We start from the raw sequence: 15,439 nt of genomic DNA on the forward strand, positions 1-15,439 counted from the left end.
TGAATAATTGGGGTTCTTTGATATGCCGAATCTAACTGTCATGACTGTGTATGTAGATTCTTAACTTTTGGTCCCGTTTTCTAATTGGTCTACATTAAGGTCCAAAGGGTCCAAAATTAAACTTAGTTTGATTTTGACAAAAAATGAATCAGTTAGGTTCTTTGATATGCTGAATCTAAAAATGTACTTAGATTCTTGATTATTGGCCCAGTTTTCAAGTTGGTCCAAATCGGGGTCCAAAATTAAACTTTGTTTGATTTCATCAAAAATTGAATAAATGGGGTTCTTTGATATACCAAATCTAACTGTGTATGTAGATTCTTCATTTTTGGTCCTGTTTTCAAATTGGTCTACACTAAAGTCCAAAGGGTCCAAAATTAAACTTAGTCTGATTTTAACAAAAATTGAAATCTTGGGGTTCTTTGATATGCTGAATCCAAAAATGTACTTAGATTTTTTATTATGGGCCCAGTTTTCAAGTTGGTCCAAATCAGGATCTAAAATTATTATATTAAGTATTGTGCAATAGCAAGTCTTTTCAATTGCAAAGTATTGCGCAATGGGAAGAACTATCTAATTGCACAATATTGTGAAATAGCAAATTTTTTTTTAATTAGAGTTATCTTTCTTTGTCTAGAATAGTAAACAAGAAATATCTAATTGCAAAATATTGTGCAATAGCAAGATTTTTTTTTAATTGGAGTTATCTTTCTTTGTCCAGAATCAACTTAAATCTTTGTTATATACACTATACAATGTATATTCACTTTTTACTACCAACTGATAAATTAAAATAATGTTTACCATTCAGTGATAACAAGCAGTTTTTTTACATCTTAATATTTTATGATGTATTTAAATGAGTAGTTATTGTTGCAAACTCCATTAGAAATTTTAATTGAGATTAGTTTTGGAATAAGGGAAAGGGGGATGTGATTAAAAAAATTGGGTTCAATTTTTCTCATTTGAAATTTCATAAATAAAAAAGAAAATTTCTTCAAACATTTTTTTGAGAGGATTAATATTCAACAGCATAGTGAATTGCTCTACGAGAAAACAAAAATTTTAAGTTCATTAGAACACATTCATTCTGTGTCAGAAACCTATGCTGTGTCAACTATTTAATCACAATCCAAATTTAGAGCTGAATCCAGCTTGAATGTTATGTCCATACTTGCCCCAACTGTTCAGGGTTCAACCTCTGCGGTCGTATAAAGCTACGCCCTGCGGAGCATCTGGTTTATTATGTTTCCTCTACTATTTACTAGAATCATTAAGAAAATAATTAATCAATCTATGAAAATTGAATATGACCCCTTTTCTTATAAAATTTAAACATTATTAATAAATTATCTGCGAAAATAGAAGTACGGTGCACTATTTTGTGCGTATGGTTTTCCATCGGCTACCGGTGGTTTTAGAAATTACTTTGTTTCCCGGGGAAATTGTTTCTCAGGGAAATAAATTGACGAGAACTTTAGTCAGCTGGGTTTATATATGGCAGCCATTGTTTGTCAAATGTTGTTTGTCATTCAATGTTTCAACTTAGATTTACACATTACTTGTTGACGATTTTTGACATAAAGCTAACTGTTGAATAAAATAAACATCTCTGTCATGAATAATAAAGATGAAAATAAATTTTGTGATCATTTGGGAATTTTACTCCCAAAATTGGGAAAAATGTAGGGTTTTTGCCTTTGGGAATGGATCTGAAAATCCGACCCTGTGGAATGCTAGAAAAATCCATGCACTCCTTTCTAACTGCTGTTTTGTAATTTTAGATCAAAAACCAGTTTGTTCCAGTGACTTTGATTTGACATTGATGATTTTGCTGATTAGAAATCTAACACAGATTCAGATATCAGACATACTTCCTCTTCCCAGTGATACACTTCAAGGAGCTGATCTTTCTAGGATAAAATTTTATAGAAATGAGCTGGCACATTGTAACGGGAAGATATCTGACATTGCATTCGAGCAGCAATGGGTAGAAATTTGTCAGGTATGTTATTGAAGATACAATGTAAAATGTGTCTCCAATATTAATTTTGTCTTCACAGTTTTTGTTTAAATTTTTTAGTAACTAACCTGGTAATGCGTAAGTAGTTATCAAAGGTACCAGGATTATAATTTAGTACGTCAGACGCATGTTTTGTCTACATACGACTCACCAGTATTGATTTACCTGACCAAAGACCCGTCTAAGGGGTTAAATTGACATGAAAACAAATTTATTGAGGTCGAGTTATTCACTTCTAAGTGAATCATTCATCAGCGATGTTTCTTATCTGACAAAATTTATAATAGCTTATACTACAATAGTTATAATATTGATCAAGATTAATGTCAAGTAATTCTTTCGTCAAAAGGATTTGTGAGTCGTTTAAGCAAAACAATCTCAGAGTTATATTTCGTGATTTTATTTTTTTGCGCATGAATTATGTATGTTTATTTATTAAATGTAAAAGAATGCCAATATTGAAAGTGAAACAAGGTAGAACCATTTGTAGGTTGATTTGATCCACATAAACAGGTAAAAACTATGATTATCATAAAAGTTGAACCAAACAGACCTAGAATAATCCAATCCCATAAGTTCGCTATCTATCTGTATCTGTATCTATTTTTTTAATCGGTTTATATGACCGTCGGTAATCTCTGGATATGACCTCGATGGTTAATTGGGTCAAGCTTTAATGCACCTCGAGATGAGGAACTCAAAAGTCAATAAATCTCTGTGTAGTGATATTGGACATGTTTCTATTTTTATACGACCGCAAAAATTGAAAAAAAAATTTGGTCGTATATTGGTATGACGTTGGTCTCGTTGTTGTCGTCGTCATCCGAAGACATTTGGTTTTAGAACAATCTATACCATTCAGTGATTACAAGCAGTTTTTATACGACCGCAAAAATTTTAATTTTTTGGTCGTATATTGCTATCACGTTGGCGTCGTCGTCGTCTGCGTCGTCGTCGTCGTCCGAATACTTTTAGTTTTCGCACTCTAACTTTAGTAAAAGTGAATAGAAATCAATGAAATTTTAACACAAGGTTTATGACCACAAAAGGAAGGTTGGGATTGATTTTGGGAGTTTTGGTCCCAACATTTTAGGAATTAAGGGCCAAAAAGGGCCCAAATAAGCATTTTCTTGGTTTTCGCACTATAACTTTAGTTTAAGTGAATAGAAATCTATGAAATTTTAACACAAGGTTTATTACCACAAAAGGAAGGTTGGGATTGATTTTTGGAGTTGAGGTCACAACAGTTTATGAATTAGGGGCCAAAAAGGGGCCCAAATAAGCATTATTTTTTTGCACCATAACTTTAGTATAAGTAAATAGAAATCTATGAAATTTAAACACAAGGTTTACGACCATTAAAGGAAGGTTGTGTTTGATTTTGGGAGTTTTGGTCCTAACAGTTTAGGAATTAGGGGCCCAAAGGGTCCAAAATTGAACTTTGTGTGATTTCATCAAAAATTGAATAATTGGGGTTCTTTGATATGCCGAATCTAACTATGTATGTAGATTCTTAATTTTTGGTCCCGTTTTCAAATTGGTCTACATTAAGGTCCAAAGGGTCCAAAATTAAACTTAGTTTGATTTTAACAAAAATTGAATCCTTGGGGTTCTTTGATATGCTGAATTTAAAAATGTACTTAGATTTTTAATTATTGGCCTACTTTTCAAGTTGGTCCAAATGGGGGTCCAAAATTAAACTTTGTTTGAATTCATCAAAAATTGAATAAATGGGTTCTTTGATATGCCAAATCTAACTGTGTATGTAGATTCTTAATTTTTGGTCCAGTTTTCAAATTGGTCTACATTAAGGTCCAAAGGGTCCAAAATTAAACTTAGTTGATTTTAACAAAAATTGAATTCTTGGGGTTCTTTGATATGCTGAATGCAAACATATACTTAGATTTTTGATTATGGGCCCAGTTTTCAAGTTGGTCCAAATCAGGATCCAAAATTATTATATTAAGTATTGTGCAATAGCAAGAAATTTTCAATTGCACAGTACTCAGCAATAGCAAGAAATCTTCAATTGCACAGTATTGTGCAATAGCAAGAAATTTTCAGTTGCACAGTACTCAGCAATAGCAAGAAATCTTCAATTGCACAGTATTGCGCAATAGCAAGAAATATCTAATTGCACAATATTGTGCAATAGCAAGAAATTTCAATTGGAGATGTCTTTCTTTGTCCAGAATAGTAGTTGAATCAACTTAAATCATTGTTTTATACAATATACAATGTATATTCACTTTTACTACCAACTGATAAATTAAAACAATCTTTACCATTCAGTGATAACAAGCACTTTTTTTACATTTTAATATTTTATGATGTATTTAAATGAGTAATTATTGTTGCAAACTCCATTAGAAATTTGAACTGAGATCAGTTTTGGAATAAAGGAAAGGGGGATGTGAAAAAAAAAATTGGGAGGGAGGGGGGTTCAATTTTTCTCATTTGAAATTTCATAAATAAAAAGAAAATTTCTTCAAACATTTTTTTGAGAGGATTAATATTCTACAGCATAGTGAATTGCTCAAAGGCAAAACAAAAATGTTAAGTTCATAAGACCACATTCATTCTGTGTCAGAAACCTATGCTGTGTCAACTATTTAATCACAATCCAAATTTAGAGCTGAATCCAGCTTGAATATTGTGTCCATACTTGCCCCAACCGTTCAGGGTTCAACCTCTGCGGTCGTATAAAGTTGCGCCCTGCAGGGCATCTGGTTGATTATGGGCCCAGTTTTCAAGTTCATGAAGTTGGTCCAAATCGGGGTCCAAAATTATTATATTAAGTATTGTGCAAAACCAAGAAATTTTCAATTGCACAGTATTGCGCAATAGCAAGAAATCTTCAATTGCACAGTATTATGCACCAGCAAGAAATCTTCAATTGCACAGTGTTGCGCAATAGCAAGAAATCTTCAATTGAACAGTTTTGCGCAATAGCAAGAAATATTCAATTGCACAGTATTGTCCCGTTTTCAAATTGGTTTACATTTAAAGGTCCAAAGGGTAAAAAAATAAACTTTTTTTGATTTCAACAAAAAATTAATATATGGGGTTCTTCAATATGCTGAATCTAACCATGTATTTAGATTTTCAATATTTAGGCCCGGTTATCAAATTGGTCCACATTGAGGTCTTCAGAGTCTAAAATTAAACATTATTTGATTCATCAAAAATTGAATACTTGGGGTTCTATGATATACTGAATCTAACCATGTATTTATATTTTGGATGTTGGACCATAATAGGTAAATTTCCAATTTAAATTTTTTAAGTTTTTAAGTTTAAGTTCTTAGACCACATTCATTCTGTGTCAGAAACCTACATGTATGTTGTGTCAACTATTTAATCACAATCCAAATTCAGAGCTGTATCAAGCTTAAATGTTGTGTCAATACTTGCCCCAACTGTTCAGGGTTCAACCTCTGAGGTCGTATAAAGCTATGCCCTGCAGAGCATCTGGTTAATATTTGGGCCCGGTTATCAAATTGGTCCACATTGAGGTCTAAAGGGTATAAAATTGAACATTATTGAATTCCTGGGGTTCTATGATATGCTGAATCTAATTATGTATTAATATTTTGGATATTGGCCCATAATAGGTAAATGTCCAATTTAATAGTTTTAAGTTTTTAAGTTTAAGTTCTTAGCCAACATTCATTCTATGTCAGAAACCTATGTTGTGTCAACTTTTTAATCACAATATGAATTTAGAGCTGTATCAAACTTAAATGTTGTGTCCATACTTGCCCCAACTGTTCAGGGTTGGACCTCTGCGGTCGTATAAAGCTGCGCCCTGGGGAGCATCTGGTTTTTAGCTGTTATAAAAAGTGGAACCAGAGGTTAAAAGTTACCATGACAGTGTGAGGGGGACTATCATTTGTTTAGCATGGCATTTACAATAAATATAATAGCATTAGAAAATGCAAAACCTTTAACAGCAAAGAATAATCAACAAAACAAGATATGCTGAAAATTTTGTAGAACTGAGACAATTTGTACATAAAGCATGTAGAGGGTATATTTATTGTCGCTGTATAATCTTGAACAATGGTCATATCCATACTGTATAGTACACACTAAAATGGTTCAAAATGACGAAATATAATCATTTTAAACGAAAAAAAATTGACCTTTCATATGAAAAAATTGGTTTGATTTTCATTGAGACAACTCTTCACAAGAGACCAAAACATCACAGAAATTAACAAAACTAGGTCACCATATTGTTTCACCAATTAGCATAGTCTACTTTTTAATGCTCTGAAATAATTAATGTTAAATATTCAAACGAGAAAACTAATGCTTAAAAAATGCTTTGTTTTATGACCGGTATCTTGTAAATGGTTTTAAAGAGACGGTAACATGCTGAACATTTTGAGTATCTCTTATGATTTTAATCTCTTTTTAACAGGCTATAGTAAGACTTGGTGGTGAAAGTTACAAAGAAATATGTGCACAACTTCGAGTTTCATCTCTTTCAAGTGGAAAAGGATATGGAATGAAAAGTAAGAACTGATCTGGACTTTGATCTTTAATTTTATGACAATAAAACCTTTGGGCTTTGTGTCTTGCATATATACATTAGTATCGTATACCTGAGGGCGACCAAACTTGGTATTCTGATTCAATGAGGGGTGGCAGGGGTCATATATCTTTACTTTGACCTTTGTCCTTTATGATAGTAAAACATTGGATAATTTGTGTGCAGAGTAATTGCGTAATTTTTGTAATGTTGCACATATATTTTACAAACTTTGTACGCAGTGGCATCAGAAGTTCTGGATGTGTCAAATTCATAAACCACTTTAATTTAACTTTGCCACCTTAAAGATTATTGAAACTAAGAAATTATTGTGGTGTTTTATTCATTTGACAAATTCAATATGGACTTGATTCAATACTTGTATTGAACACTGCCCTTCCGTGATTTTTTTTATCAATATCTTTAACCGGAAGCTTAGGCCAGGATTTTTTAATTTGTTGGTTTACGGATCCGCCGACCTGATTTTGTCTATTTCCAGAATAAAAATAAAATTGACTTTTCATGCTTTTTCATTCCCGCCGACCCTCACAAATGCATTATCCCTGAAAAATAAATAAATTATCCTTTTTTTATAAAATGAAATGCATTAATCACTAACAGAATTGATAACACTTTCTGTTGTGAAAAAATGAAACTTCCAGTTTACGTTTCTAAAAATAGATCAATCAATTATTAATGACATTGACATGTCGTTTGGACAAATATTTTTGTAGAACGAAACCCGTGTTTAAAACCAATTACACAATAAGTTCGTTTCTCTTATTTGTCAACAGTCCGTAAGATGCATCTTCTCATAGAAATAGACTTGTCCAAATGTGGAAAGGTGGAAGTTCAGGACATCAAGTTAAAGTACTGAATATTAACAGATCATTTAAAATTTTCTTGTTTCATAGATAATAAAAAATTTTCGTTCATTTGGATAAAAACGGGAATGCGTGACAACAGATTAACCCGATATTCTCGTTTTTTCCAGTGGACGAGTCTATTACGTTTTTGACGCGTGTGTTGAAAATTATTTTCTTACCACGCTTTTACATTTATTTCTTTATCAGTTTTCGTTCTTGAAGATCATTATTCACCAAGTTTTCTGGAATTGATTAAGAGCTATGTGAATTTGTCTTCCTTTATGAAATTTAATTACGTCTTTGTCTGTGCACCCCCTTTTTACGGGAAATTATTAGGCAATGTCATGCAATTTTTATTACAACTGAGCAATAATATTTCATTAAACTGAAATTTAAGAAATGATGACAAAATAGGATAACAAACATATTATTAGAAAGGTGAAATATATATTTATTTTGCATATCAGTCTTCTGTCTTGAAAGATATTATTTAATTTTTTTCCCGACCGACCGACCCGACTTTTTCATGTTGAAAATCCGTAAACCAACAAATTAAAAAACCGTGGCCTTAATACCAATATTAACGATACAAGAGATGATTTTTCATATTCTATTAATCGTTATTCATTTTTATATGGTGACGTTCCCTTGTCACAATCTGATTGGTTGTATATACTTCTCAACTTGATTGATGCGCCCGTGTATGTCACAATGTATAACGTAAATGTTGTTGGCATGATACTTGTTATATTGTTATATTTACATGGAAGTAACTGCTTGTAGTCCTTTGTTAATTTATGTATCATTGTCATTTTGCTTAGTTTTTTCTGTTATCCAGTCTGACATCGGACTCTGACTTCTTTTAAACTGAATTTAATGTGCGTATTCATTGTGTAATTGGTTTGTGTTTGTTTATTCAATTTCTAAATTGGCTAGATGTATATTTTCTACAGTTTAGTTTATTTATATGTCTCAGAGTTTAGTGTGACGTCCATTTGCCCTGAACTAGTACACATTTTAGTTAAAGGGGTCATATAAACTCTGCCTTCTTGGATGGGATTTTTGCGCTGTTGTGAAAATACTATGGTGGCCTGATCTGTTTCTACTCTTTTGTAGTGTTGTTTCTACTCTTTGGTAGTGTTGTTGTTTTCGCTATACAATGCCCAGTCCCATTCTCAATTTTATTGATTTAAATTGAATGAAAATAAGCTAATCATAGATACCAGGATCAAAATTTTATATATACGCCAGACGCGCGTTTCGGAAAATAGCAATTGGGATTTGCAATACTAGTATTAAATGAATTCTTTAATTTCAGAATTTTCAGCACACTAAATTTAGACTTTGGTCCGGAGTCAGTATTAATCTATCAGATTGACCTATCAGTAACCATGGGTTAAATGAACATTAACATAATGGTTGAAAGCCAACCAATTTTAGATGTTAATACCCTTGAAATATTGACTTTTAGCAAATTGCAGAGTTTTGTCATTGTCTTTTAAGCCTTTACTAGATTATATTACTAAAATTGAGAATGGAAATGGGGAATGTGCCAAAAAGACAACAACCCGACCATAGAAAAATCATCAGCAGAAGGTCACCAACAGGTCTTCAATCTAGCGAGAAATTCCCGCACCCGGAGGCGTCCTTCAACTGGCCCCTAAACAAATATATACTAGTTCAGTGATAATGAACGCCATACTAATTTCCAAATTGTACACAAGAAACTAAAATTAAAATAATACAAGACTAATAAAGGCCAGAGGCTCCTGACTTGGGACAGGCGCAAAAATGCGGCGGAGTATAGTAACTGGAACTTCTGTGCACTAGTGCACTTGCATGAATGCAGTGGACATTGTTGATTTCATTTTTTGTGATATAGACAACAGTTTTCGTTATTTTTTTTAAATAACTGTTGCAAAGACTTATGCCTTTTTTGTGTTTTGCTAGTTTGTCTTTCTTTATGGTAAAACCACAATATCCATATGACGTCAAAAACTTAATCGTAATAAACATTATACTACAGATATTCATCAAGAAATTATTGAAGATTGGAAAGAAATAGAAATAAAAATGGTTGAGACAAATGCCATAAAAGAGTTGATGAAAGTGACAAAAGAGAATAGTTTCATAGCTGTAATTGGACCATCTGGTTGTGGAAAGTCCACTGCTGCTCATCAGGTTTCTCTCTTACTACACAGAAACGAAGGTTACCAAATCATACCTTCAAACTTTCCAGAAGACATCACACATTATTATAATGAATCAGAAAAACAGGTGTTTATCTTTGATGATGTTTGTGGTAAATATTCGCTAGATTATGATCTTCTAAAAAAGTGGAAAAAATTAGGTACAGAGTTAAACAAAATCAAACAGTGTGAACATGTTATAATATTGGCGTCAAGTAGGTCAGATATTTTCTATCAATTCAAAGATGTGCAATTTCTGTTCACAACACACTTCGATATGTTGTCAAAAGACTATAGCTTATGTGAAAATGAACGTTTTCTAATGGCGAAAGCTCATGTCGGAGCCGAAAACGCTGAAATCCTTCAAAAAGCAAATCTTTTTAACAGGTACGATTTCTTTCCTCTTCTGTGTCAAATATTTGCTACTAACCAAGAAAGAAACATACTGAAATTTTTTTCACAGCCTGTAAAAGTTATCAAAGAAGAATTGACTTTAATGAAAGAGGAAAAAGATCAAACGTCTTTTGCTGTCTTTTCACTTTTTGTAATCCATAACAACTGTATAACCGATGAAGTTCTGTCAGCAACATCTGGCATTAAAACCATTCTTAGTGACATTGCCGAAGAATGTGTGATGTCAACCCAACTAAATATCAAAGTTGTAAGAACACACTTAGACATTTTTCTTCATTCGTATGTGAAGAAAATCGGATCTAGTTACATGATAATGCATGACAAACTATTTGATATTTTCGTGTCATTTTATGGTGAACATCTTCTGGACATTATTCTAAATCACTGTAGTTACCCTGTTTTATTCACACGGTTCCAGTTACAATCTGTGGAAGATACAGATGAATATATGATCAAAATCCCAGTGGAAAAAGAAGCAAAGTACTTCCAACGTTTATTTCATCCTTCTGATTTAGGTGATTTTGCCAACATATTTTGGCACACTCATTTAAAAAGCAGAACATTTCATCAGCAACTCCTTAAATTGTTATCTGAAGACCCAGTATGCCGTGATTTATGTCGATCATTATCGGATACTGAATCTTCACCATTGTTAATAACTGCAGCAAGAGGTTACAATGATATTATAAAGGTCTTGTTAGATATGGAAATGAATGTTAATGTATGTGATGATTTTGAACTAACTCCTTTAGCTTATGCTGCCGGTGGTGGTTGTCTTGAATCAATTAAATTATTGTTAGAAAACAATGGTGACATAAATAAACGTTTTAATCATAAGCATTCTTCGGATTTTGCAATAGTACAATTTTTTGCTGTCCTTCAAAACATAAGTACAGCTACTTCTTTGGACATTGAATCATTAAAGAATTTTACTGAAAGTTTCAAAAAAATGCCAAAAAATGATTTAGGTTTAAGCGGTGGGGCATATTGGGGGACACCCTTATATCTATCCACAGCTTTTGGCCATACAGAGATTGTTAAATTATTATTAAAACAAAACTGTGATATTGATCCACATGACTGTCTGAATCTTAAACCCCTATATGTAGCAACACTTTGTAATCACATTGAAATTGTTAGAATATTGTTAGAGCACGGATGTGATATAAATATTTGTAATGAAGAAAATGAATCCCCCTTGTTTGTAGCCTCGAATTGGGGACATGTTGATATTGTAAAATTATTATTATTAGACAAGAATTGTGATATAAACATTTGTAATAAAAAGAGGGAATCTCCCTTGCATGCTGCCTCAAAATGTATGGGTTGCTTTGAGGTTCATGAGTATAAACAGCCTGGTTCTTTAGAGAAAATTTTTGAAATCTGGTTACGTATAAGTTATCACAAAAAGATAGAAGTGTCAACAGATGATTATGGAGAAATTGTTAAAGCATTATTAATGAGGAATGCCGATGTTAATATTTGTAACACAGATAATAAAACTCCAATGGATGTAGCTCTAGAAAATGAACATGCAGAGATTGTAAAGTTATTTTCCGAACACTAGACTGCACAACTACAGTTGGAATGTCATGTGAAGAAAAAAGTAGGGCATGAAGTCCTTAATTTTGCTAATATCGTGCTTGTATAGTATTAAATTCGAAAACTAATATTTTAAATATTTATATATATATTTGAAATTGACGAATTTGCTATATTTTTTTACTTTTATAGTCTCTTGTGAATTATTAAGGTCTTTCCTTTTTCTATAAGGAAAGACCTTACTGTATTTCTTCTGATTATTATTATTAGGTCTTTCCACTTTTCGTGGAAAGACCTTTTGTTTTTCTTCTGATTATTTTTTTTTCTTCTGCCGTCTGAGATGTTTTTTTTGTCTTACAACATATCGAATGGATCTTTTGGCCAATGATGTTGTACAGTAATGGGGTTTTCAAAACTCACCCTGTGTGACCGAACACTAATTCTTATAGGAGTTATCTCCCCGCATCCCTTTTTTCTTGTTATTGCTATATCTTTAAAACCGTAAAAGATTTTAGCAAATTGTTTTCACCAAATTGTTCGTCTACTCTTGAGAATGATTTGGTTTATTTTGACTTGAGTGATCGGAAGACATCTTATGGGAGTTATTTCCCTTTGAAAATTTAAGATAGGCGATTTGTTAAATAAATTCATACGTTATAAGTCGTAGAGGCCTACAGTCTTTTGATATGAAATCCTTGGTCCATTTGAAGGAAATTGAGGTCAAGGTCATAGGTCAAGGTCATGTTCTAAATTTTGAATTTTGCTTGTTATCGTTATACCACAGAAACTGTGACAGTAAATGATATGATGTGTTTGCCAAATAACTGTTTACAATAAGGCGCAACTTCAACCTATTTCAGTCAAAGTGTTTTGGTTAACCCTTATAGAGGTTTTCCCCCCTTATGTATTTAAAATCAGTATTTCTCCACAACCATACAAATGATTGACCTGGGGTCTTTTGATTAGAGATCACTGACCTATGACCTTGTAATTGAGGTCAAGGTCAAAGGTCAATTTGACGTTCTAGATTTTGACCTTTGCTAAAAATTATTTTCTGTTCATACTAAAACAATTAAGTCTTCTGCATATACCTATTAATCTTATTTTTTTTATATCAATTCGAAGAACCAAATTACATCAACAAGGAGTGACTTCTAACATCATTTTTTAAATTTCATTCTTATTATCGAGGTGGAAAGACCTTCAATTGTTCTCTGAAGAATTGGTTTTTAATTATTATTATTATTATTATTCTTTCCGCCAAACTTTAACGACATTTCCCAAAAAAAGTACGCAACATGTTAAAATGATATTTGGTATCTAGTATCGGTTGACCAAAATCTATCTTGTAGTGAGGGCACGACCCGTAACATTTCCTTTATAGGGGTTATCTTCCCTAACACCGAAAACCTTGTTATCATAAAAGGTAGGAAAAAAAAGGGTGGAATTTGTTCAGGAACAGACCCTGGTTCTTCGTTACATGTGGATCGAAAAGATTCAACGACTCATTGGTAGGGTTATGCCCCTTCGAAAATTAACCGATGTCAGTTGGCCGCTAAAACTCAGAAACCGTAAGTTGTAGTCACCTAGAATCTTCACCAATGATCATCAATTTACATGACTAAGAAAATTGACCAAAGGTCAAGGTCATGACCTAGATTTTGACCTTAGCTTGTTATCATATTTTCTCAATAACCGTAAAAGATGGCTGATAAAATATAACAAAGAAAATGTGTGTCTTGTCCAGATCTACATTTGTTATGTTGGGTTCAAAATTATTGGACCAACTTTTATGGACCTAGGGCACGAAAACTGTTTTTCGGGTCCGAAATGATGATTTTTCGCTCATAACTCAAAAGAGGTCAGAGATAGAAAAAAACTTTGAATGCAAAAATGTTCGGCATAATAAGATCTATAAAATAAGGTCAAGTTCAGAGGTCAAGGTCCCTAGCAACGACATAAAACACCTTAGCAACCATATATTTTTGAACTTAGAAGGCTATGAATAATATAAATATGGAATTTTTAATAATGGAAATGACATTTTTGTACCTAACAACGACATTTAAGTACTAGCAATCACTTTTTTTTTTAACTTTAAATACTATGAATAGTACGTATGACATTTGTAATACTGGTAGTAATATTTTTATCCTTAGGAATGATTTTTGTCCTTAGCAACCACTTGTTATAAACATAAAAGTCCTTAGAAACCATATATTTTTTAACTAAGAAGGAAAGACCTTTCAATGGTTCATGAACAATTGACTTTTTAATTTGTATATTGTTTTTGCATGTCATTTTCTGTACCTTTGATTGTATTGGTTTTTAGAGAATAAAGTATTGAATTGAATTGTATATTTCTGTACACATTTACTGTAATGTTGATATATATTTTTGGAGAAATGAGACCTAAATAAAAAACTAGATATTAAATTAAATTACTTTTTATATCTGTTTTCTTCTCAAAAAGATTGAAGACACCCTTAACCATTGGACATTTGTCTCACAATAATGTATATGGGTAAGATACACATCAAAGTAATACATTATGGTGCTCTTCGCGTGTGACCTATGTTATATAAAGAAAAAGCTACAATTAGCTAGCTGTTTATCTGTTTAGAGAGGGTCAATATATTTGTTTTTTTTAACAGAACGAACATTTAGCCTATCGTTTAGTGTGAACAGGAGACACACCATTAAACAACTTTGCCTCAGGGAATGAAACATTTCGAAACATTAACAGGATTAACGATTTAGAGATCATATACAAAATTATCATTATTCATTGGTAATTCTTTAATTTGTTACAAAGTTCCTCTTATAACTCTATGGATTGTTACATTTTCAATTTATCTGATTTACTAGTCAAATTAACTATAATTGTTCGGAAATCTGAAGTTCTCACAAAACATCTTCATGTGGTTTCAATCCGATGAATCCCGGAAGGGTAATCAGTTCCTGTTCCACTACAGACAACCGTCATACAAGTAGCAATACTATATTTTGTCATTCGATTTAACGAAACTGTGGTTATTGATGGTTGATATATTACTGACCAAGTAAAATGCTTCTGTTTGTGGAAAGAAATTTGTATCTAGAAACCGGTTTAACATATTTATAATATGAGGAAGGCGCTACCTTTAAGGTCCATTTAATGCCAGCGTTATACTAAGACAATGTCCTATATATTTTGACTGGTAGTTTGTTGTTTACCGTCCAGTGGCAAATATTTCATGCATGTTCAGAACGAATGTCCAAGGCTACATTAACCATGTTAACATATTGTTTATGTCTAAAATAAAATTATAAGTTCAGATGGAAAATGATTATGGAACGATCATTGAACTTGAAAAGGCAGGAGGGGTTATGGTATTTTTTCGAAAAAAATATTCTGATTCCAAAATTGATGAATAAAAAATCTGTTCAAGCAGAGGACAAAGAAAAATATTTTGAATCCAGATCTTCACCAAAAATGATTTTATCTTTCAGATATGCAAAATAACTTTTATATATCTTAAAACAGTTAAAACTTCCCAAACCGCACAAGTAAGTCTGTACACAGCAGTTTTTTAGGTGACAATGGCCGTATTTGCCAATTTGTTATGATAAACCTTAATACTAGTGTTAACTGTACTAGTTTTGACTAAATGATTTTAATCGATTGCGCTGAAGGGCTTCGGTGAAAAAAATCTGACTTGAATAAAAAAAATATATGTAAATCTGATCATCTTCAGTTTGTGATTTCTTCATCAATTTTATGTACTAATTCAGAGTCAGTTTTATGTCATTTCTTGCATATACTTTTTTTTTGTTATATGTTCATGATGTAGCTTATTTTTCAAGTTTTTATATGACAACATAATAA

The 15,439-nt window shown here is 32.2% G+C and overlaps 1 protein-coding gene across 1 annotated transcript in view; it reads left to right on the forward strand.

Annotated features, from left to right (window-relative positions):
• Positions 1-13,983, forward strand: part of LOC143083902 (uncharacterized) — a 35,690-nt gene extending 21,707 nt beyond the window's left edge. The window contains exons 3-5 of the mRNA XM_076260297.1: positions 1,785-2,005; positions 6,450-6,543; positions 9,453-13,983. Of these exons, the coding sequence (XP_076116412.1) occupies positions 1,785-2,005; positions 6,450-6,543; positions 9,453-11,596 (2,459 nt within the window). The 3' untranslated portion in view covers positions 11,597-13,983. The remainder of the gene's footprint in view (positions 1-1,784; positions 2,006-6,449; positions 6,544-9,452) is intronic.
• The last annotated feature ends 1,456 nt before the right edge of the window (positions 13,984-15,439 follow it).

The sequence above is a fragment of the Mytilus galloprovincialis genome, chromosome 7 (assembly GCF_965363235.1).
Source record: "Mytilus galloprovincialis chromosome 7, xbMytGall1.hap1.1, whole genome shotgun sequence".
NCBI lineage: Eukaryota > Metazoa > Mollusca > Bivalvia > Mytilida > Mytilidae > Mytilus > Mytilus galloprovincialis.